Below are 21,807 nucleotides of genomic sequence, written 5' to 3'. Positions count from 1 at the left end.
CCTCCAATCTGTCATCTGTCTATGAAATTCCCTCTCCTCCACCTATGTCATCCCGTTCAGACACAAGAATATCCCCCAGAAAAGCCCAGCCGTACTGCCAACTAATTGCCGGTAGTCAAAAGGCACAACACTCAAGTTCAAAAGACCAATGATCGGCCACACGCGATATCCCGCAATAAGCATGGGCCAAAAGTCCTGCACGTTGAGCCGTTAGCTTCCGTCTCTCTGTCCCCCCTGGTCTCCCCCATGGGGAAACCAAGCTTTACGTTATGCGAACAAGTGGAGAAGGAGGCAAAAACAGCAACTTACACGCTGGATGTTGGTCCAAATCTGAGCCTGGCTCTGGAACGTCATGCCACCCATGAGGTAGAGAAAGGCCAGCGTGTTGAGCGGAGCGCCGAACAGCTGGTCTAGCACGAACTTGGCTGCCGTGTTGGTCCAGTTGAGGCGGTCCTTGACGGGCACTACTTGGGCGCCCTGTTGGGCTTGCTTTTCCGGCGGTTTGGACGAGGTCGGAGATGGTTCGTGGATGGGCGTCCGGGACGGGAACTTGCGTTCTAGGAATTCTTGCCACTTGTAGTTTGGTGGTGTGACGAGGATGGAGTAGACGATGAACCGCAGGATGGACTCTATCTCGACATCATCGAACGACTTTTGATGCAATTAGCTCATGCGAACACTCGCAAAAAGAGGCTAGGAAAGTAAGGAATGATGGGCAGTGAGAATGAGACATATCCCAGCCTACCTTGTTCCTGTATGCCGTGATGCCCTGCGCACACACGCCAGACAGCCCATTGAGCAGCGTGGCCTGGAAGGTCGCCTCGGCAACCTTGGAGTCCAGCATGATGGGCAGGCAAAATTGACACAGCCTGGCTGCTGGAAAGTAATGCCGAAGCAAGTAACAGAACGCCCGCTACCGACGCTGAAGTGGCACGACGACTCCAATTCTGATGTGTAATTCCAGCGTGTGTGATGCAATGAGGCTATTTGAACGCCGTCGCCCGGATATGCCAGGCGTCGCCCGGGACGAAGATATCCGTCAGGCTAAGAAACCGCTGCCACGGGTCGGAGAGACTTCTTCTGCTAGTTCGTAAACCGAACAAGACACAAGCGAGCCTTGGACAGAGAGAGCAAGAAAAGCTGCTAAACCCAGTTCAAATGACGGAGCTGACTTTGGCAGGTTGAGGAGCGTCGACTTTTTGTCTAGCGTCAGATGCTGGGCCCCCTCGTGGCTGATGAACCCCTGTCGGGTCTACCCTGGTAACAAGCACGCACAGCTTCGTTTCCAGCGTTCAGGTTGGCCGAGGGCCGGCGTTTTACCCCGCGTCGAGCAGGCAGAGGAGAAATGTTCGGCGGTTGGTTGAGCCTCTTGAGCCTTGTCCTTCCCCCTTCCTCTGGCCGTGCGAATTGAGTGGCGTCCGTACTTCGTACCTTGTGGTGACGGATCACTTCTTTGTGGGGGTTAGCCGATTGTGGGGTAAGGTATGGGGAGAAAAGCTGGGGAGTTCTAGATCTCTACACGTACCAGTCATCGTGTTGATGGTTTAGGTTGGTCTGGTAGTTTAGCAAGGGGGGTCAAGCAAGGTTTGAACCCATGAAGGGCGAGCCGTTGCTGGCGCTTGGGGATGGAGGTAATGACAACTTCTATAAAGAGTAGAGGCCTGGACATCCCAGGAAACGTGGTGTTAGTTGGATCATCACGAGGCGAGGTTTGAGACAAGGCCTGGATCACCTAGTCAAGACATAAGAATCACCGCTCCAGGCACCTCTCACAGCTTGTCCAAAGTCTTATCTCTGTTCTTCATCTGGTTGCTCGCGTGCTTTCTTGACTGAAGTGCACGGCACTACTACCACCAACAGAGCACAACACAACCTCCACTCCACAGCCCGTCGATCCTCCAACATGGAAAAGGCCGGCGTGTCCACTCTCCACGAGGAGAGCCTCCCCATCGAGGCCGGGGAAAAGGCCGGGATCAACCAGATCGCGGACGATGCGAAGCTCGCTGCCGTGGCCGAGCATGAGCTGACGCCGATGCAAGCTGTGCGCAGGTACCCAAAGGCCATCGCCTGGTGTCTCCTGATCTCAGCATGTGTCATCATGGAGGGCTACGACACCAGTCTGCTGAGCAACTTCTACGCCTATCCCGAGTTCGCGAAGCGGTACGGAAAGTTCAACGACATCTCGGGCAACTACCAGCTGTCGGCGCCGTGGCAGGCCGGCCTGAGCAACGCCTCCGGTGTGGGATCGTTCTTCGGGACCCTCCTCAACGGCTACCTCGTCCACCACTTTGGCCACCTGCGCGTCATCTCGGGCTCCCTCTTCTTCCTCAGCTGCTTCGTCTTCATCGTCTTCTTCGCCCCTAACACGACCGTCCTCCTGGTTGGTGAGCTTCTCTGCGGCTTCCCCTGGGGAATCTTTGCGACGACAGCCCCTGCTTACGCATCTGAGGTGTTGCCCATGGCACTGCGTACCTACCTGACCAGCTGGACGAACATGTGCTTCATCATTGGCCAGCTGATTGCCTCTGGTGTTCTGGCTGGACTGGTCAACAACCACACCCAGTGGTCGTACAGAATCCCCTTTGCCCTCCAGTGGTTCTGGCCTGTCGTCCTGGGCCCCATCCTCTACTTTGCCCCCGAGACCCCGTGGCACCTCGTCCGGGTCGGCAAGATCGACGAGGCCAAGAAGTCGCTCCGCGCTCTGCGAACGAACCCCACCGACGAGGAGATTGAGGAATCCCTCAACCTCATCATCTACACCAACAACCTCGAGGAACAGCTCTCCGTCGGAACGTCCTACCGGGACTGCTTCAAGGGCTTCGAGCTGCGACGAACCGAAATCTCGTGCATGTGCATGGTCGGCCAGGTGCTGTGCGGAATCTCCTTTGCCTACAACTCGACCTACTTCTTCCAGCAGATTGGCCTGACGCCCACGCAAACCTACCACCTCAACGTCGGCGGCACCGGCATGGCCCTCTTCGGCACGCTGCTCTGCTGGTTCCTCATCATGCCCAACTTTGGCTACCGCACCACGTACTGGGTCGGGATGGGAGGCATGTGCTGCATCCTGGTGCTCATCGGTGGTTTGAACGCCCGCACCAGCGATCACTCGGTTGCCATGGCCCAGGCTGTTCTCACCCTCGTCTGGACCCTGATCTTCCAGCTCTCCGTCGGCCAGCTAGGTTGGGCTCTCCCCGCCGAGCTGGGATCAACCCGTCTGCGCCAAAAGACCATCTGCCTCGCCCGAAACTCGTACGCCATCACGGGCGTCGTCTCCGGCGTGCTGCAGCCTTACTTCATGAACCCGTCTGAATGGAACCTGAAGGGCTACACCGGCTTCGTATGGGGCGGCACCTGCTTCCTGATGACTGTCTGGGCTTACTTCCGTCTTCCCGAGTCGAAGGGGCGCACTTACGAGGAGCTTGACGTGCTCTTTGCCAGAGGCGTTTCTGCTCGCAAGTTTGCCACGTACAAGATTGACGCGTTCAACGACGAAACCTTGGCATAGTGTCTTTATTTCTTTCTTCTTGTGCTGTTTTCTCAAATGTTGGAGGGTAATGGATGGCGCTGGTGGTCATTGCGGGAGAGGGAGTTGTGCTGAAGACGGAGCAGAGATCATGGCAATGTTCATGATGCTGACGGGTTCGATGCAATGCCGAGTCATTCAACTCCGACATGCATGGATCTTCAGTGTCTGGTGATGATCTGGTCTTACCTGTCGGCAATCAAGGTGCGACAGAGTTGTCGTCTATGATCGGGATGACTGTGGGGTTTCTGATACTGCAACTTGTTTAATCCCAGTTGTTCGGGGTCTATAAATATCCCCGTCCTCACAATGCTATTCAGTTCCCTCTATCCAGCGTTCAATTCGCATGCGAAGGTGCGATTCAACTACTTACAAGTACTTGGAGTTTCAACTGACTTTCAGGCTTATCCATGTGATACAAGAAGCAACAATCGAAGCTATTTAACATGGCAGAATAGTCAAGCATGGAGGCGCGAAATAACTGACTCCTATTGTCTTGTTGTTTCATCTATAGACTATCCTCCTTAGTTCTCACCAATTGCATTGAGTCCTCGGGACCGCCACTTGGCCGTAAGCCAACTGATGATAGTCTAGGTAAAGCCCGTGTAATCCATGCTCGTAAGCGACGTGTCCGATCATGCCGAGTTGTTAACCCTGTTTCACACACCGCAATATAGTATCGAGATCGTGAGAGACGCGTCCTTTGTTGTCGTTGTCGGATAGTCAACTCGGCAAATATCGATCAGATACGAGTACGATGCCAAAACACTGATCGGCCAAGCAGCAGAACGGCTTCATCCGGACTACAGCCCTATGGTCGGACTACTCGTTCCACCCGCTTCCATCTCCATCGTATTAGCGGCCGATTCTGGAGTACTAACCTTGTCTTAGGGACAGCGGGGGAGCTTTTGATGCTAATTTTACATAATTGCCTCTCACAATCGACTCTGTGAAGTTGAAGAATAGGCGAAGGGGGAGAAGAAATAAGCCCATGTCTCCTTGTTTCTAAGTGGACGGGAACACGGCAAGTTAATGGAGTTATAGGCATATTTCGCTGGACTAGCAGCACGCTAGCTGAGCCAAGTCCGAGGAACCCCCCCTTCTCATGTTTGCTCGGCTTTGGTTGTTGTTCGTGCCCCGTGCCTAAATACCATGTCTTGCCAATAGGGAATTAATAAACATTGCGTGCTTTCCGTGATGCTTCTCTGAAACAGGTCCTTTTTTCTAATCACCTTCCGGCCCGTCCTATTTCCCGCCCAATGCATAGCCGTCCTTCTCCGTCCGTGTCCCGGAAGTCGAGTCCTCTTCGGATATCAGAGCTGGGGAACGCCATCATGGACGGCTACATGATATCCGTTGCCGATCGGGATGGCGCTCACCCGTCGACGCCTCCGCGCCAGGGGGCAAGAGACCACCGAGAGTCGAAGCGGATGCGGGTGACGCGGGCCTGCGATCGGTGCAAGAAGTGAGTCGAAGCGGCCACTCAAACCCCCCTATCCATGGCTCTGGGACGAACGCCTGGCAGAACGTCAGCGTCTTTCTTTTCTGACTTTGGTCCCCTTCAGGAGAAAGATTCGCTGCACCGGGTTGCAGCCATGCCGGCTGTGCATCGAGGCCAATGCAAGCTGCACATATGATGCCGCCTACACTCGCGGCAGACACGCCGCCATGGCCTCGCGCAGGAACACCCGCGCCTCGCCGCCGCATCAGCAGCCGCAGCCGCAGCCGCAGCCGCCGCCACAGCACCATGAGCGGCAGCCCTCGTCGCAGTCGGAGCCGGTGACGCGATGGCATCCCGCCAACCGCCCGAGCTCCTCCGCGACGTCCGGCCGGCATCCGCTGCCCTCCGGCGAGCCCCCGGGCTCGTCCTACTCTGCCCTCGGCGGGGACCCCACCCAGCCCGGCACCGAGCCGCTGTCACGGGCCTCCCCGGAGCCTGTGCAGACGGATCTCGAGGGCCACTACGTCGGGCCCTCGTCCGGCGTCTCGTTCCTGCTGCGGATTCAGAAGCGGCTAGACCAGTTCGTGTCCTTTCCGCAGGGGTCGTCCATCTTCACCTTTGGCGACGCGCCGCTGCCCTACCTGGACTCTCTGCAGACGGAGGCGCCGTACTTTGACCCGACGCTGTACATGATGCTGTCGCGGAGTGACACCACGCGGCTCGTGCAGAGGTACTTTGACTTTGCCGTCCCCGTGGACAGGTTCCTCCACCAGCAGACGATCGAGGCGTGGCTGGACGAGTTCTACGAGACCAAGGGCAAGATGCACAATCGTGAGGACGCGTCGACCCGGACGGCCGTCTTGTTCATGGTGTTTGCTCTTGCGCAGGCGCACATGAGCGCGAGGCCAACGTCTGACGATGCCGATGTGAGGTATGCTTCCCTCTATTCTCATTTTCAATGTCCATCTCGTCCATACGACTCATATCCCTGACCTGATTTCCAGTGTTCGGTATTTCCTTGCAGCACACCAATTGCTGGCCAGAGAAAAGGGAGCCATCCGCCTCGCGAGCATCCAAGCCCGTCTGCTGCAATGTCTCTGGCTGCTGTCCGAGTCGCGCATCAATCACTGCTGGAACCTCTTCGGCACCGCCGCCCGCCTTGCCTATGCCATTGGCCTACACCGAAAGCGCCATGCGGATCGCATCGACCGTATCGAGGTCGAGTGCCGGAGAAGGACCTTTTGGAGCGCCTATGCATTGGACAACTACCTGAGCATGGCGCTGGGAAGGCCGCGGACCTTTCATGATGACGATATTGACCAAGAGCTGCCGTCTTGTGTAGACGACCACCAGATTCATGGTGACCACATCAGCGGAGGCAGCACCCATGGTCAGTCAGTGATGCTAGGACCAGTTGCATATGCCAAGTAAGAAGCCGCTCCAACCTATCGCCCATGGGTTCCGTGGAAGCTGACCAGCATCAGGATGTCTCGCATACTGAGCATGATTCTCCGCAACGTCTACTCCATCCACCCAACCTCGCGCAACGACAAGCACGCCTTTGCCACCATCCACACAAAGGAGCTCGTCGAGTGGCGCGCCGACGTCGCCCACTTCCTCGACCCCGTGACCAACATGCCCCTGATCCCCATCTTCCAGCGGCAGAAGAACGTGCTGAACCTGGCGTACTGGCATACCATGATTCTCACCCACAGGCCGTTTCTGCTTCGCAACTTTGCGCAGCTGCAGAATGGCAGCCGGCCGCGTCGCGACGATCGCGAGTTTGAGTCGCGGATAGAGCAGAGCGTTCGTGAATGTCTGCAGGCGGCTACGAACATTACCAAGACGGTTGATGACATGTACTCAGGAGGGCAGCTTTTTCGAGCATACTGGGTAAGCCGGAACGTCCTTTCATCAGAGAATATCGCAGTAGACTGACACAATGCTTTACAGTTTACCTCGTATTTCGCCTTTTCCGCCGCAGTCATTCTTTACGTCTACACCATTCAGAAAAGCAACGAGCCTGAAGAAACGTACTCTGGCTACTTCGCAGCCGCCACCCGATGTCAAGACCAGCTGTCCAATCTTGCCGAAGACGGCTCCCTGGTGTGGCGATACTGTCTGGTCCTGGAAGAGCTTCGCCTCGAAGCGCTGAGACAGACGAAGCAGGGTCAGATCAACATTGCGCGATCGCCGGGGCAGAGACAGGCTGCTGCTGCAATGGTCCATGCGGCCAATGGCGGTGACTCGTTCGGGACGACTGTTGATGGGGCAATGGGTGTTGGGGAGCTGGGGGCGGGTATGACGGACATGGGCGGCATTGGCGATATATACGTGACGCCGACGGATTCGCTGGCTGAGATGACGGGCTGGGCTCAGTTTGATGCGATGGCCAGCGTTTCCATGGATGGGTTTCAGCTGAACATCTAATGCAGGTCATGATTGTTGGAGTCAAACCGGGCATCTATCATGTAATGCTTTATGAATAATGTTTTATACTCCGTACACGATCCAATAATACCACATCCACACTCCTCATCACGCGTATCAAGCAACTCCCTAACTTCCCAAGTTCCTCACTCATCCCTCGACTGAACAGCCTCTTTAATCCAAGCAATCCTCCCATCCCCCGCAATCTCCGCAAACATAAACGTCTCAGCGGACATTTTCTTCCCATCTTGCAACACGGTGGTCGAGACATGTCGCTCGGCGAGTAGATTCCCATCCCGCAGAAACTCCACCGTCGTGAGATCGACAGAGAGCTTCATCTCGCGCAGACGCCGAATGTGCTCGACGAAGCCGGCGAAGTCGTACTTTTCGGCGGCGTTGGCGGTGAAGTGGAACGTGGGTGATAAGATTCTGGATAGGTCTGTTTCGGTGTCTTGGGGGGAGCCGGAGAAGAGGCTGCGGAGGGTGGCTTGGTATGTTTGGGGGGAGTCGGCGAAGGTGGCTCGTTCAGGCATCTTGAGGGTATTGGATGTTTTTTTTTCTCTGGCTTGATATGAGATATTTGTGAGTTGATATTTACTTCAAGACATTTGAGCGGATGGGTCGGTCTGAAGTGGAAGTTGCCATGGCCTTTTTATGGTTGGTGTAAATATCGTTGCCTGATGATTAGCTTCGACTTCAACAGAATGTCGATGATTGTGCCTAACGGCGCAATCGCAAAATAGTGCTGCCTAGACTTAAGAAATACTTTTTATGAGACTGAAACTCATACAAGAGAAAGCCGATTATAAGGAGTATCTTCGAGAGGACGATGGAGAAGGGTGCGGCTAGAGCCAGCCAGAGTCGAACCTGTAGATAGGCGCAAATCAGGCATCCACGGAAGACCCCAAAGTCCCGTCATTCTGCATTTTTTTTTCAAGACATCAAGAGAACAAGATGACGTTCGGCTCGCTGAAGCACTCATCCCACTCAGTCAGCCCAAACGCCCAAGCCCTCCTCAGCATCGCCAACGCCTTCAACGATCCCGCGCCGGAATACGGATCGTTGATCCCCATATTCAGATGCTCCTCCACAAGCACTCTCTCTTCCACGGTCCCGCTCGACGCAGCCACGCCGGCTACAACAACCGGCCAGTATATGCTGTGTATGCGGACAGACGACCCGACTGCCGTTCTTAGTGCCTCAAAGAGTTGAGCTCGGTATGTCTGTCTCAGGTCTTGGCATGACCTTTTTACGTGGAATTTCGATGTGCAAGGGAGTGAGAGGATGGCGTACAAGGCCACTGCCGCTTGATATATGTTGGATAGTAATAGAAGCCCCTCGGAATTCTCAAAGCCGCAGGATTCGATCCATTCCAGGGGGGAGAATTCGTGTATATGCTTCAAGATGTCGCATACGTTTACCTGAATCGACGGTAAGGAGTATATAACTGATGTCGTCGGCAGTTGCAGACGCAGACGGTTGATGTAGAGTATGTCGAGGAATAAATCTGGCGGACAGAGGAATGGCGGGTATATGCTCACTCTATACAGGCTGTAAACTTCCTTTGGGTCCAGACATGTGACTTCAACAATCTGATTCTGCAGCGAGCTTGTTGTGTTTGCGACGATGCATGAGCTGGCTAAAGGTTAGCCATGAAGGACACACTGGGCTAAAGCAAAAGGGGAGCTTACACCAAAAAGCTGAGCATGATGTATGTAGAATTACCCGGATCTTGGACGAACGTGCCCAGACCCCCCTGTTCCTGCAAAATGGCCATGAAGCCACTCACATGAGCCCGCCAATGAGGTGAGTTGAGTAAGAAAAGCTGCACGTCATACAATCAGAACACGTTTCTCTATTGAGACAGAGAGTCCAAGGCGGCTTTTACCTCGGAGCTAGCTATCAGATGAATGCTGCGGAATATATTGGTCAAGTACACCTTTGGGTCTTGCCGGATCTCATCGTTCAGGGCCGCCATGGCAAGGCCGACATGCCGAAAGAAGGACGTCCACAAGTCACTCGCAGGGCCGACAACGCGTGGGTTGATGCTCAGGCGATGGATCTGGGCAACGGCTAGAATGCGGAAGCCTATGCAGATGGAGATGAGGGCGTGGCGGTTGGAAGGGATGAGCCGAGCGACTCGGTCCTTGTCGAAGGGTTTTGAATAGGCATTGGGTATGATTTGGTTGGAGCTGATGACGGGGAATATGCGATGATTGTCTATACCGGACGGTCAGTTTACTCGATTGGGCGTGAAATCTTGCACCGCACTGGATAGGTCTGGACACACAGTACTCTACGGCCTCCATGAGTTCAAACTCGTCTGGTTGCAGACTGGCGGGAATGCAACTGACTGTTTGTTTCTCAGTGAGTAACCCGCTTCGTCCTTTCTGAGGTACGAGAGCAAGATTTGTGGCAGGAGTTTGAGGCGTATTGGGGCCCGGTTGGGTGGGATACAGCTGGTCGCTGCTGATGGCGTCCTCTCCTTCATCGCCGTCGCCCTCTTCACTATCACTGTCATCATCGTCCTCTTCCTCATTGTCGTCTCCCAAGCTAGTCAGATCCAGATCGGTGCCATCATCTGTGGCCTTGCCATTGTCAATGAATAGAGCAGTGTCTGGCCTCGTCTTGGTCGAGTCCTTCTCTGAAACAGGCAATACCAACTGTGAGCGTCCTCGACAGTGACGCTTCCTGAGAGCAGCAGGAATCGGTGTCGCAGCTGAAGTTGTCCTGGCCCTCCGGATTCTCGTAACGGTGATATTCCCCGGCGTCACCCAAGTCAGCGGCCGGCGATCTTCGTATCCGGGACATACGATGCCGGCAGAGCGGCAGCATTGGCAGACGGGGCGTCGGCCGTCACAGGCCTGGCAGCGGCGGAGACACTCCCAGCACTCTTGCTGCTGCTGCTTACCGGCATCTGTTTTTGGCGGCATCGTGGCCGCAGGTGGTGATGGTGGTGGAGATGGGACCAATCTTTAATATGTGCTTCCTGCTTACTCTCTCCTTTTTCTTGATAATCCGGGCTTTTCCCCTCTTCTAAGCCCCCTCACCTTGTCCGACTCTGATGACCTACATATGTACACCTCGTACCCTGTTTGGCACAACAAGTGCTTGATACCGGTTGTGGCTCAGCTCAGCTTCTTCCGCCGGCTGGTCGATCCCGCCCGGTAGGTAGTTTGAGTGACGGTAGCCAGCCGTTGGTTGCGTGGTCGCCCGTCGGCAGCTTACATGATGCACGTGTTCGGTCTGAAGGGAACGAGGTGAAGTGACCCAGAACCAGCATTACGCAGATAGACCTTGGGATTGAGGTTCGGGCGTGACTCGGATTAGCTTGCTGGGGTCCAGCTCAAGGAGCCGACATCCCACATAAGCTCGACAAACGGCGGGAATGGCGTCTGGGCGTGTGTCTGGCCCAAGACCAGAACGGGTAAGACAGGATAAGAGGCCAGTCGTTCACTCCGCCCTGATAGTATCGCCAAGCCGTGCCTCCAGATGTAGGTAATTATACGGGGAGTGATAGAGGATCCAAACGCAGGCTGCGAATGACATTCTGGGTGACGAGAGAGAGGTGACACCAAGCTGGGTGACTGTCACGACTCTACGGGACATCTCGTAAGCACAGCCATTCGCCGATTTCCTAATCAGGCAAATCAGGCTCCGAGCAAGGAGCAGACATCCAGCGTGTAAGTCTCCTTTGGACAGTGGCTTACCGTATCTCTGCTCCGTTCACTCTATGTATGCCCGCCTATTTGTTCAGCCGATTTCTGACGGAGTGTAAAAGTACATGGTTCCTGGACCTTTGCGGACACGGGAAGCTGCGCATTCACCGTCAGCTACCAAGCAAGCGTCTAACTAGTTCAACACTAGAATAGTTCCTTAGAATAGAGAGTTGTCGCCTTTAACCAGCAGTTTGCCTCGAACCAAAGAGACTGTCAAAGTTCGATACTCAATTCTCTGGATTCTTGTGAAGACAACGCCATGCGGCACATGATCTTTCCGATGCCATGGCCAACTTAAGCAAAGAGAACTCTCACAAGCCTTCACCTCCTTCTCTCATTTCATCTGTCCTACCATCAAGACATGTGAAAAGCGATCACCCTCTATAGCCATCGATGACTCACACGCCGCATACCTATTGCAACCCGCCAGCCATTCTTTGGCCAACTCCGCATGCGCGTCGCGATAGGTGGTGCGGGTATGTCTACCGAGCCGCTGAATCCTGCAAATTCTGGCCATTATAGCTCAAGATCTGAGCCTCAATGGGATGCAATCACTTCATTATCGGCCTATCATCCAGCGTGTGTCTCGTCAGCCGCTTTTGGGACTATTCCGTTCAAGGGACTGGCCGAAGCCGACTCGTCATCGGGTTCGGGTTCGGCTTCGGAGCCATTTTACTTAACCTTACTTACATGCTCGCTCCGTGGTCGGCTTTGTTTGCTTCTTGAACAAAATAAATCCCTTGTGACTCCTTCCTTTTACCGTTTACCGAGCATTTCCTTCCTTGCTCCTAGGTAGTTACTCACTTACATCTCAACTTGTCTGTCTATTACAATACCTACCTACACATCTTTTAGTTGTTATCAAGCTGCATCGCTACAGGTATCAATCATGGCAAACTGGTGTATAACATGTGGATTTACGATTTCTACAGCTTTCTGTAAGTCCAGCTACACATAACTACGCCTTCTCGGCATCCCTAACCACTGTTTCCTGCTCCAGGCCTGGCGTTTGCGTCAACTGAGCCTGCGACTGGTTCGGCGTCTCCTGCTCCAGCATGTAAACATCGTCGTCGAGCTTATGGTGCCGGATCCAAAAGACGATAGTCTGGGCGAAGAGGGCAATGGCTGGACCAGCCCAAACCCACTACACGACACCAACGCGGTTAGCAAGCTGTTTTCTCGTCTCAGTATCTCGATATTCCGCTTCGGTCAACTTACAATCAGATGCGGATCAACAATGGCCGGAATGAGAATCTCGCCGAGAGCACTCGACAAGGCGGTAGTGAACAAGAACAGGGACATGACGACGGACTTGAGGTGAGGCGGAGAGCGCGCATATGCCATCTCGTACGCCGTCACGTTGCAGAAGAGCTCGGAAATGGCACCGAGCGCGACGTTGGGGATCTGCCACCAGATGTTGATGGGCGACACGTCGCCACAGGTGCTGGCCTGGTAGCCGCAGGGACTCGTCTCATACACCCGCCACTGCACGATGGCACCGATGGCTCCCGAGATGGCGGCAAGCATGAAGCCGAACGTCATGCGGCGGATGGGACCGAACTTGATGCCGTACCTGGCCAGCAGCGGATACAGGCCATAGGAGAGGATGGGGGCTACGGCGATGATGGTGAGGGGGTTGAAGTTGCCCAGCAAATCGGTCGGTGCGCCGTTGTTGGTCATGGACGCGCCCTGGTTCGACTGCACCGCTCCCACGCCTCCGTCGTTGATGTTGTAGATGGGGAAGTACAGGAAGATGACGCAGGCCTCAAAGGTCCGCTGCACATCGAGCACGGCTCGGTCAGTCCATGTCACATGGATTCCGCGCTCTGCCAGCTTGGACGCAGTGGCAACAGCCCAAAAGTCCTTCTTCCAGACCTGGAACTTGTTATACTTGAGACCGGCCCAGACAATCTTGAAGAAGTTGGTCAGCTCAGATCCGTCGGGCTTCTTGATGACAAGCCTCCTGTACACCGCCAGCAAAAGGAAGGGCAGCAGGAAGTACACGATGCCCGGCAAGAGGAAAGACAACCAGAAGCCGACATATTTCTCAGTGTACGTGGTCGCAATGGCGAAGAAGGCGCCGACGTTGACCATGGCATAGAAGATGAGCATCACGCGCTGGATGGTGCGCTCGGGGTCGATGATGACCTTCTCGCCCGTCTTGAGCGTCTTGATGGCCGGTCGCTGGTTGGTGTACTGGTCGATGACGGTCGGCGCCACGTTGGGCTTGAAGATGCCCGCGCCAATGGCCAGGGTGAAGAAGGAGACGATGAAGGGCGCGAGGCCCTTGCCGGCCTTGAGGAGAGAGGGAGCGGCGCCGCCAATCATAATGACGTGGGCAACGGCGCCGATTATGACACCGAGGAGGATTGTCTTGCTGAGAAGCGGAAACGGTTGGTTAGCTATCCAGTTCCTTTCCAACCTCTTGGGTATTACCAACTCACAATCTTCCGAGACGCGTGTCGGCGATGTACGCTCCGAGAATGGGAAAGACATAGGCCAAGAACGTGAACAGCGTGCTGAACGCAGACGCGAACTGAAGGCCCTGGTCCCTGAGCAACAAGAGTTAGATCTGAGTTTTCGAAGAATCCCTTCACAAAAGCGAAGTCATCATGGACAATGAGCATTCCATCCATCACTTACAATGCGCCAGCATGGCCGTTGGGGTTGCTCTTCGGGACAGCTCCGCTGCCGTTGCCGCCCTTGGGAAGAGGAAACTGCATGAAGTCGTTGAACACCTGACTGGCGCCATAGTAACTCGCACGCTCAGCAAGCTCGGCCACGCAGAGCACCCAGGAGATGGGGGGGATGGAGCCGGCGACCTTGCGGAGCGACGCCGCTTCCTCCTCCGTCGGCTCTCGGCCGTCGGGGCCTTCGAGGGGAGCCTTTTCGATGTCGTCGTGAAGCCTGTCGAGCGTCACGCCGAGCTCCTCGCTTTCGATCGGGGCCACGCCGGAGAGAATCTCGGCGGTGCCACGCTCGTGCGTGGGACCGTCGGCAACGTGGTCTGCGTCTGTGGTTGTGGTTTTGTCTGGTAAGCAGGGCTGATACTATATCAAGATCAGGATCTCGAGGCAGGACACACTCATCGAGGGCAGATTATCCAAGCGACTCTTTGGGAATCACCACGGTACTATGCAGCTGAAGAAAGACGTGAGGTCCAAGGCGTCTGTCCTCGCACAGCAGCACTACCTTCGAGCTCTACTCCCACGGCAGCCTCAGCCATACTTATGTATTACAGAAACAAACCAGCACCACCACAACATCAGCTGTGCACCCCAGTCTCGCCTGCAATAAGGCATCCTCCCGGGGTGGAACACAACACACATGTAGCCCAAGGAACAATTCCCTATCACGTCTTTTCCTTGAACGAACGAGAACCGAGTCGGCAAGACCAGTTGGCTGGCGAGTCAGGGGATTAAGCCCGAGGCTAGGGCTATACGTGAGACAAAAGTTCCCAAATAGTCTATTGCTACGAATTCCGTCTCTATGCGATGGGGGGAGTACATGCTTCGGAGAGAAGATGACCGTTGCATTTCCCTGCTTGGACAATGGAGGAGCAGTATCTGCCGCCTTTGCTCCATTCTCCCCCCCTTCTCTCCTTCGCCCGGTTTCCTCTCTACGGGTTGGATCTTCCCGTCTATGCATCGCCGGCCTTACAACTTTAAACTCAACATTAAACATGGGATATGCAGAAACCCCCCGAGGGCACCACAGCAACTGCAACGCCGCATCCCAGCTCATTCATGGACAGTTGAAGAAGGGGGAGGAAGAAGAACGACCACCTCGAACCAACCATCAGCACCATCAGCATACATACGAAGCATGCATATCATTTCCATCTTATCTTCCGCCACGGAAGAACGAACGCTATACGAAGGCACTTTGGACGTCGAATAACCCCCCTTGGGCATCCGGGCCAATGATAGGACGGCAATTTCCATCCATGGGCTCTGCTCCCAACGGCAATTCCTCCCAAATGAAGCCCATCAAGCACACCACGCGATCATCGTCTCGACCATATCACCGAGTAGCATACATACAAGACGCAATCAACCGGCAATACGGCACCTGGGCAACGTTTGGCGCAATCCAGGAGCATGGTGGCGACAGGCGCTGATTTGTCGGCTTTGACGCAAGGCAGCGGCACCCCAGCTTTTGTGCCCTTGCTCGTTCGTACCGATTTGGCATCTTGAAAGGGTCGTTGATATGGAGGGGAGGCGAGTGGGCTCGGTTGCGTGATAGCATCGTCGAGTGAGGTGCGAGGCCCGTTTTGGAGGCTGATAACAACGGCGGAAGAGCGGCCATATGCGGGCATAACAGCCGTCCTTATCTCCTGCTCCTACAGACATGCCTAGTCCTACTGTGCGTCTGCGAGTGTTGGCTAAGGTTGCTAGCATTCGGTCTTCTTCGAGGACGCTGCCTCTTGATTCTTTTGACTGGCGGCATCACAATCGCCGTCACTGCGACTTATTTGGTCCGTATCCATCAACAAACAGATGCAGTAACCAAGGTTCATGGCTTCCACAGCGATAATGACTCGCAAAGAGATCTTATCCTGCATCTCACACGAAGCACGGACTAAACCCCCGCAAAAATCGACGCTTACACGTACGTAGTACTCCAAATACGACTGATAGCAGCAGTGTTGCTTGCATGGCTCTCCCTCCACCGATGTCTTTGCCAAACTTTTCCTCATTGGGTGCCATGTCTTTCTGGAAGATATTAGGCTGGCTTTCGACAATCACTCAAAGGAACGTGGTTGCGTGGCTAACGTGAGCTGTGGGGGTTCTCGCTCGCATGGCTCAAAATGGCGCAGATGAGATGACCGGGGTTACTTGGATACTACTAGCACTCAATCAACGTCTGCACATATTTGCCGGTACCACCAGCAGTTCTTCCAGAAACTGCGTTATTCTATGACTGTGAAAAGAGAAGCAATTTCGCTCTGAATCGACGCCGCGGACGGTGGATGAGATGCAAGGAAGACGCGCAGCTTACGCACACGGTGGAATAGGCTATTTTGTCCATCTACCAAGATAGTGCCCGGCTGATGCGGTAATACACAGGCTGGGTGAAATCTGCACTTCATTTGCAGCTATTCGTGTCTTTCTGCTATCGACTCGCTTGGCTTCCTCTTTCTGACTTCCTTTTCTTTGTTCATACAATAAAGAGGAAGACATTCTTCCCAAAGACCAATGGACGCCAAATGGGCAACCCTCCCCAAACCAAAGCTGAATGCCGAGCCCGAGTATGAGATTCCTGGCCCAAGATTGTCGATTCCACGAAGGCCGCGCGAGGAAAAGAGATGATTCGATCTTTTAGACTCTGCCGTCCTGAAAGACAAAATCACAGTTCAAACTGAACGTCCTTTTGCAGCGTTGTTAGCCTTGTGACATCTGCAAGTTGACAACATTCATCCTATATTTCGTTACAGCCCTCGGATCACGTCTAAGACACCACAGGGCTCGGCTTGACGCAGTCTTCGAGCGATCATTCTACAGCCTGTCTCCCGGATAGTCGCTATCATTGTCCATTTGTGCGTGCTTCGCTTTAATTCCGCCGTTACTCGCAAGAGTCCGAAGCAACACAACGCCGCGCTTCTGATAGCTTCTGTTGGTACCCTCGGGGCGACTCAACAACAAGCAAGCCTCCAAGAAAGAAAGAGCAGCGTGTAAATCAACCCGATCCACATCGTGTCAACGCAGCGAAGAGACGAAGAGTGGGAGTGGCGTGCGCTTCGCGATCTGGTTCAGTATCCGGACATGATTTATCCTCTCACAGCCTCGCATATTCCCCCCTTTGCTACTGCTCATCGAACGCAGGGCTCTTTGCTAACACCACCAAGCAGCAAACTCAGCCATGTCTCTTGATGAAGAACAAGAGATATATTCTACCATCACCATGCGACTCAGCCTCAACCCGCCCACAGCGACAAACTCGGCGCCTCCGAGGAGTGCTTTAACGTCCTGCAAAGCATCAAGTAGCAGTCCAGTTTTGGCTGTGTGTGCAAGGGAGAAGCAATTGATGATGAACTCGACCTGGTGCCATAGTCTCGCCTCTGCAGGGTTTCACCGCGAAGCAGCTGCACCTGATGGGCCATTTTTACGGCACGATGGACCGACAATATAAGTATCTTTGCCACGGGGTCAAATGGCGCTCACACTGACCACATCAGCGTTGCGTGACGGTGCGCGGACTAGCAGATTCCCTATAGTCAGACTACAGGACTATCGAAGAAGAGGTCGAAGTGTACGAGCTCAGGAGCGACATCGTATCATCTGGCAACGACCCCAATTACGACACCGAGGGGCTCTCGCGGTCGTAATCGTTCCAACTTAGAATCTCCTACCATGACGTTGCTCTTCCAGTCGATGATCGATGCGAGTGTTACGAAAGCGGGCGTGAGAATGACTGGACAGAGGATGATTAGGTGTTGTTTGACTATGGTCTTCGTAGGGATGCCGGGACCACAGGATGCGAATGCTGTCAGAGAAACCCGGGTAGTAATGATCTCGATATATCCACTCCATTGAAGGATCCAAACAAGGCGGGTTCACTGTTGGAACAGCCGAAGCTCAGGAGAGAGTCCAAACAGAAGTAATACGGGCGCCATGCTCGATATCGGCAGCACCCATGGCCCATCTTGGCAACGGGTTTTCCTCATGCCGCGTCGCAGCGCCTTGGCCTACCATCACACGTGAAGCTGATAACGGGTAGGGTTTTGGTTAACAATCGCGGAATCTCCTATCCTTTTGGCTATTGGACGCATACCCGCGGATCAATCGCCCATGCACTCTTCAGCCCAAGTGGATAGGGATATGAGTACTTATGGTAACACAATTTCCCCCAACACAATCACATCTCTATCTCTGTCCCAAATTCTCGACATCAGTCTACACCAGATTCTCGCTCGTTTCCATGCCTCTTGGGGTGTGCTTCATCGAAGCTGTAAGGAGGGGATAAGATTTGCCCTCTTAACTCAGGGATAAAGAAAATATACAACTCCTCCCTCTAGCGGCATACCTTCTCTCGCTTGTCTTACACCTTCTGCCTCTCAGTTTAAGTACTTCAAGTTATTCGATCCCCAGCCGTTCGAATGCGCTACATAAGCATTTACATTCCTGAGTCCTCTGTTCTAACTATAGAGACCTAGAGAGACACGCTTTAGGAAGCCCGGCTTGGCAAGTGGCTGTGGCATTCTATGCTTAAACTTAGAGACAAGACTTAAGCATACTGAATTCCGTTTCCGTTTCTAGAACTGAACTTCTACTATCGAAACCAAGCGCTGAGGCGGGCTGAGCTTAAGCCTAGGTACTAAGAATGGGGCGTACTGTAAGGATCACAAGCAACCAAGTCTCAGATCAAAGATTATAGTCCCGCTCGTTTGCCTTGGCCTTCATATTCTCGCCATTTTTGTCCCGCTAGATAGATGCAGTATTACAAAGATTAAATAGTATCTATATAGCACCGAAAGTTGAAACAACAGGGATCCCATTATACTCTCCGCCGCAAAATTGTTCTGTTGCCGTGCCGTCCGGGAAGTTGCATGGCGTATTGCACTGGAACTCGAGGCCGGTGTTTGGGTAGTTGTAGGCAACAAGCAGATCGCCACAAGTGCAGATGGAGTTGCCCGTATCCGTGTCGGTTCCCAGAGTGAAGTACAGCGTCGGGCCCGTCGGCAAACCCCAGCAGTAGTCGGCGCAGTCGTCGATCGAGGTCGTGACAACCTCCTGTGCAGTGTATGGATCGAGTCCGTAGTTGTCGTCGGTACTCGCGATGTAGCAGCCGAGGTACCCGTACTGGTTCGTGAAACCCGCTGCCCCGGGACCAGGGGGACCTTCGGGACCGATGGGGCCTTGGTCACCGACAGGGCCTTGTTCGCCGATAGGGCCTTGAGGACCGGGAGCACCGTCGGGACCGGGAAGACCATCGGGTCCGGCAGCGCCATCGGGACCAGCGGCACCTGCAGGCCCAGCGACACCTGCAGGACCAGCAACACCTTGAGGGCCAGGCGCACCTGGAAGCCCAGCGGCACCATCGGGACCGGGAGCACCTTGGGGACCAGCGACACCTGCAGGCCCAGCGGCGCCTTGAGGTCCAGCAGCGCCTTGAGGACCGGCAGGTCCAGCGGCACCATCAGGACCAGGATCACCATCGGGACCAGGATCACCATCGGGACCAGGAGCACCATCGGGGCCGGGAGCACCATCGGGGCCGGGAGCACCTTGAGGACCGGCAGGCCCAGCGGCACCATCAGGGCCAGGGTCACCATCGGGACCAGGGTCACCATCGGGGCCGGGAGCACCTTGAGGACCGGCAGGCCCAGCGGCACCATCAGGGCCAGGCGCACCGTTCTCTCCGTTGATACCTGGGAGGCCGGCTGGACCAGGTGGACCAGGTGGCCCAGGAAGTCCCTGGGCACCATCCCTCCCGTCTCTACCATCCCTACCATCCCTTCCATCTCTTCCATCATCGCCATCTTCCCCATCCTCGCCATTTCTCCCATCATCACCATCTTCCCCATCTTCGCCATCTTCCCCATTCCTACCGTCCCTTCCATCAGGTCCAGGCCTCCCATCAGGTCCAGGCCTTCCATCAGGTCCAGGGGCCCCTGCTGGACCTGAGGGTCCTATAGGACGTGAAACGACATCATTGTAATCGTGGCTGCCCCCGTGGCCAACGGAGCTCGAGTGTCTTGTGGAATCTAGCGCCCAGTCATTGTAGTTGGCGCTGCCCCCGTGGCTACCAGAGCTCGGGGGTGTTTTGTAACCCGTTCCACCGGTGTTATAGCTGTGACTGCCTCCGTAGCCCTCGGAGCTCGGGGGTATTGTCGAACCCCCCTTGTTGTAGTTGTAGTTGCCCCCGTAGCCAACGGAGCTTGGGGGTGTTGTAGAGCCCCGTCCCCCGTTATTATAATTGTAGCTGCCTCCGTAACCGCCGGAGCTCGGGGGCGTTGTGGATCCCGGTCCCCCGTTGTTGTAGTTATGGCTACCTCCGTAGCCAACGGAGTTCGGTGGTCTTGTGGAACCCACTCCCACGTTATTATAGTTGTAGTCGCTGCCGTGGTCAATAGGAGCCGGAGGACTCAGCTGACCTGTCCCAACGGAAGCTGGGCTGCCATAACCATATTTGGTGAAGTCTGGTCTAGCATCAAACCCATCACTTACGCTTCCTGCAGCCCGTTGAGGAGACCCAGCATCGTCAGCTAGGACCACTATAGTATTAGGCGATGGTGATGGGAAACACCGGGCATCTATAACACGCATGAGCCAAGGCTGGTGAGATCTGTTTCGTTGTAGTGATAAACTTACATGGCACATTGACAAGGTTCGCCGGTGCACAGTCATTCGGAATGCTTGATTCGTTGAACACAGCCAAGACCTTGTTCGACGCCGATAAGCAAAAGCTGGCTTTTCCGCCAGCAAAACTCGGATGCCGCCACTGAAGGACGCCCTCTTCGAGCGAGAACCCATTGTCGATGACTCCTTCGCACGGCGTCTCAAGGAGCGGCTGGTATGGCGCACCCTCGCTGGCAGCGACTAGCTCTCCGTCTGCGAATAACCGGTCGCCTTTTAGCGAGAAGAATGTCGCAAACTGACATTCTGTGCAAGTGCCCTTTGGGAACAAATAAGAGGGCGTAAGTTTCCGAGGCCTTAGTTCGTCTAGCTGAAGGAGGAACTGAGGTTGGTCGGGCCTGGGTGGGGCTCTAGTACAGTAATGGCTGTAAGCGCTATCCTTTTATGGCAGACAATATTCATGCACCGGAGAGGAGTATATCAGACTTACTCAACACCCGTTGACTCAAGACCGTCCTCCAAGCAAGGAGGTTCTAAATCAGTAACCTTCAGCAGAGGCAAAAGCGCCGATATCTTGGCGGGTAACCGCATGCTTTTCCGTGGCCGTATGAAACTCGATGTCGATCAGTGTGAAAGTATGAATTATGAACTTGAAGAAGTGAATACCCTAGAGCTGAACAAGTGCACTCTCGGGCATCAGGGACTTGAAGAAACGCGCAAGGAGGAAACGAGCGAAAATACTTCATGCAATAGTCTTCTGGAAATCGATGCCTATAAGTACTACGATAAGATGAAAGTCCCAAACTATTCAATGCAAATAAAAGTCCAATTACCACCGAAAACATGTCAAACATGTCGAAACCTCGTCGGAAACGTCAACATAAACATAGAGGCTAAAACACCCAGACAACCAGATTAAATTCCATTGCTCGACTGGATCAACCTCGCTGCAAGCAGTACGCACACTCTGCCTTGGCTAATCGACGGCGAGAAATGGATGGGTATAGCTACTCTAATAATAATAGACTGCGCCTGGTCTGTAACAAGGGAGTGTGCTCATGTGTCGTCTTTGACAGCGGGATTGTCTCGGATAAGTTCACGCTCCCGGCTTGTCTGATCGCTCGGGCCGACTATCAGGAATGCTGGACCTCCGCATCTTTTCGTCTCACGGTTCAGTTTGCATAAAGCTGAGCTCTCGGGGATAGCTCTCGGGGATAGTATTGGCAAGATTAGATGCAACGGAGCTGACCTCTAAACGTCCCTAGAAACTAACGACGTACTCGGATAAAAAGGTGCATCCTGAGTGCACCGGTATCTACAACTCTACACTCGCTCACCCATGTTCCATCGCATCTATTTCCTACCTACTATGCAACTATCTAGCAGGCGTAA

At 54.4% G+C, this 21,807-nt stretch overlaps 7 protein-coding genes across 7 annotated transcripts; 2 read left to right on the top strand and 5 right to left on the bottom strand.

The window, feature by feature from the left end:
• Positions 1 to 42: 42 nt before the first annotated feature.
• BBK36DRAFT_1128548 (hypothetical protein) lies at positions 43 to 844 on the bottom strand (the record flags this gene model as incomplete). Its single annotated transcript, XM_024891631.1, has 3 exons — positions 43 to 195; positions 310 to 651; positions 746 to 844. 3 exons carry the CDS (start codon positions 842 to 844, stop codon positions 43 to 45), a joined length of 594 nt encoding a protein of 197 aa, XP_024745849.1.
• A 1,059-nt stretch (positions 845 to 1,903) lies between these two features.
• Positions 1,904 to 3,508, top strand: BBK36DRAFT_1128638 (general substrate transporter; the record flags this gene model as incomplete). Its single annotated transcript, XM_024891640.1, has 1 exon — positions 1,904 to 3,508. One exon carries the CDS (start codon positions 1,904 to 1,906, stop codon positions 3,506 to 3,508), a length of 1,605 nt encoding a protein of 534 aa, XP_024745848.1.
• A 1,626-nt stretch (positions 3,509 to 5,134) lies between these two features.
• Positions 5,135 to 7,399, top strand: BBK36DRAFT_1184293 (hypothetical protein; the record flags this gene model as incomplete). The annotated part of the gene is made up of 4 exons (XM_024896396.1): positions 5,135 to 5,898; positions 5,972 to 6,394; positions 6,452 to 6,860; positions 6,921 to 7,399. The coding sequence occupies exons 1-4, from the start codon at positions 5,195 to 5,197 to the stop codon at positions 7,395 to 7,397; spliced, it is 2,013 nt and encodes a 670-aa protein (XP_024745847.1). The 5' UTR covers positions 5,135 to 5,194.
• Positions 7,400 to 7,543: 144 nt separating this feature from the next.
• BBK36DRAFT_1172291 (hypothetical protein) lies at positions 7,544 to 7,930 on the bottom strand (the record flags this gene model as incomplete). The annotated part of the gene is made up of 1 exon (XM_024895705.1): positions 7,544 to 7,930. The coding sequence occupies one exon, from the start codon at positions 7,928 to 7,930 to the stop codon at positions 7,544 to 7,546; it is 387 nt and encodes a 128-aa protein (XP_024745846.1).
• Positions 7,931 to 8,338: 408 nt separating this feature from the next.
• On the bottom strand, positions 8,339 to 10,330 carry BBK36DRAFT_1128797 (hypothetical protein; the record flags this gene model as incomplete). The annotated part of the gene is made up of 4 exons (XM_024891664.1): positions 8,339 to 9,032; positions 9,089 to 9,222; positions 9,286 to 9,617; positions 9,688 to 10,330. 4 exons carry the CDS (start codon positions 10,328 to 10,330, stop codon positions 8,339 to 8,341), a joined length of 1,803 nt encoding a protein of 600 aa, XP_024745845.1.
• Positions 10,331 to 12,074: 1,744 nt separating this feature from the next.
• BBK36DRAFT_1172288 (PTR2-domain-containing protein) lies at positions 12,075 to 14,205 on the bottom strand (the record flags this gene model as incomplete). Its single annotated transcript, XM_024895704.1, has 5 exons — positions 12,075 to 12,260; positions 12,335 to 13,493; positions 13,561 to 13,668; positions 13,760 to 14,129; positions 14,202 to 14,205. 5 exons carry the CDS (start codon positions 14,203 to 14,205, stop codon positions 12,075 to 12,077), a joined length of 1,827 nt encoding a protein of 608 aa, XP_024745844.1.
• Positions 14,206 to 18,576: 4,371 nt separating this feature from the next.
• Positions 18,577 to 21,006, bottom strand: BBK36DRAFT_1184280 (hypothetical protein; the record flags this gene model as incomplete). Its single annotated transcript, XM_024896395.1, has 5 exons — positions 18,577 to 19,226; positions 19,407 to 19,748; positions 19,899 to 20,324; positions 20,431 to 20,825; positions 20,906 to 21,006. The coding sequence occupies 5 exons, from the start codon at positions 21,004 to 21,006 to the stop codon at positions 18,577 to 18,579; spliced, it is 1,914 nt and encodes a 637-aa protein (XP_024745843.1).
• Between the last annotated feature and the right edge of the window lie 801 nt (positions 21,007 to 21,807).

This window comes from Trichoderma citrinoviride (genome assembly GCF_003025115.1).
Source record: "Trichoderma citrinoviride strain TUCIM 6016 unplaced genomic scaffold BBK36scaffold_16, whole genome shotgun sequence".
NCBI lineage: Eukaryota > Fungi > Ascomycota > Sordariomycetes > Hypocreales > Hypocreaceae > Trichoderma > Trichoderma citrinoviride.
This window is presented reverse-complemented; position numbering and strand designations above follow the sequence as displayed.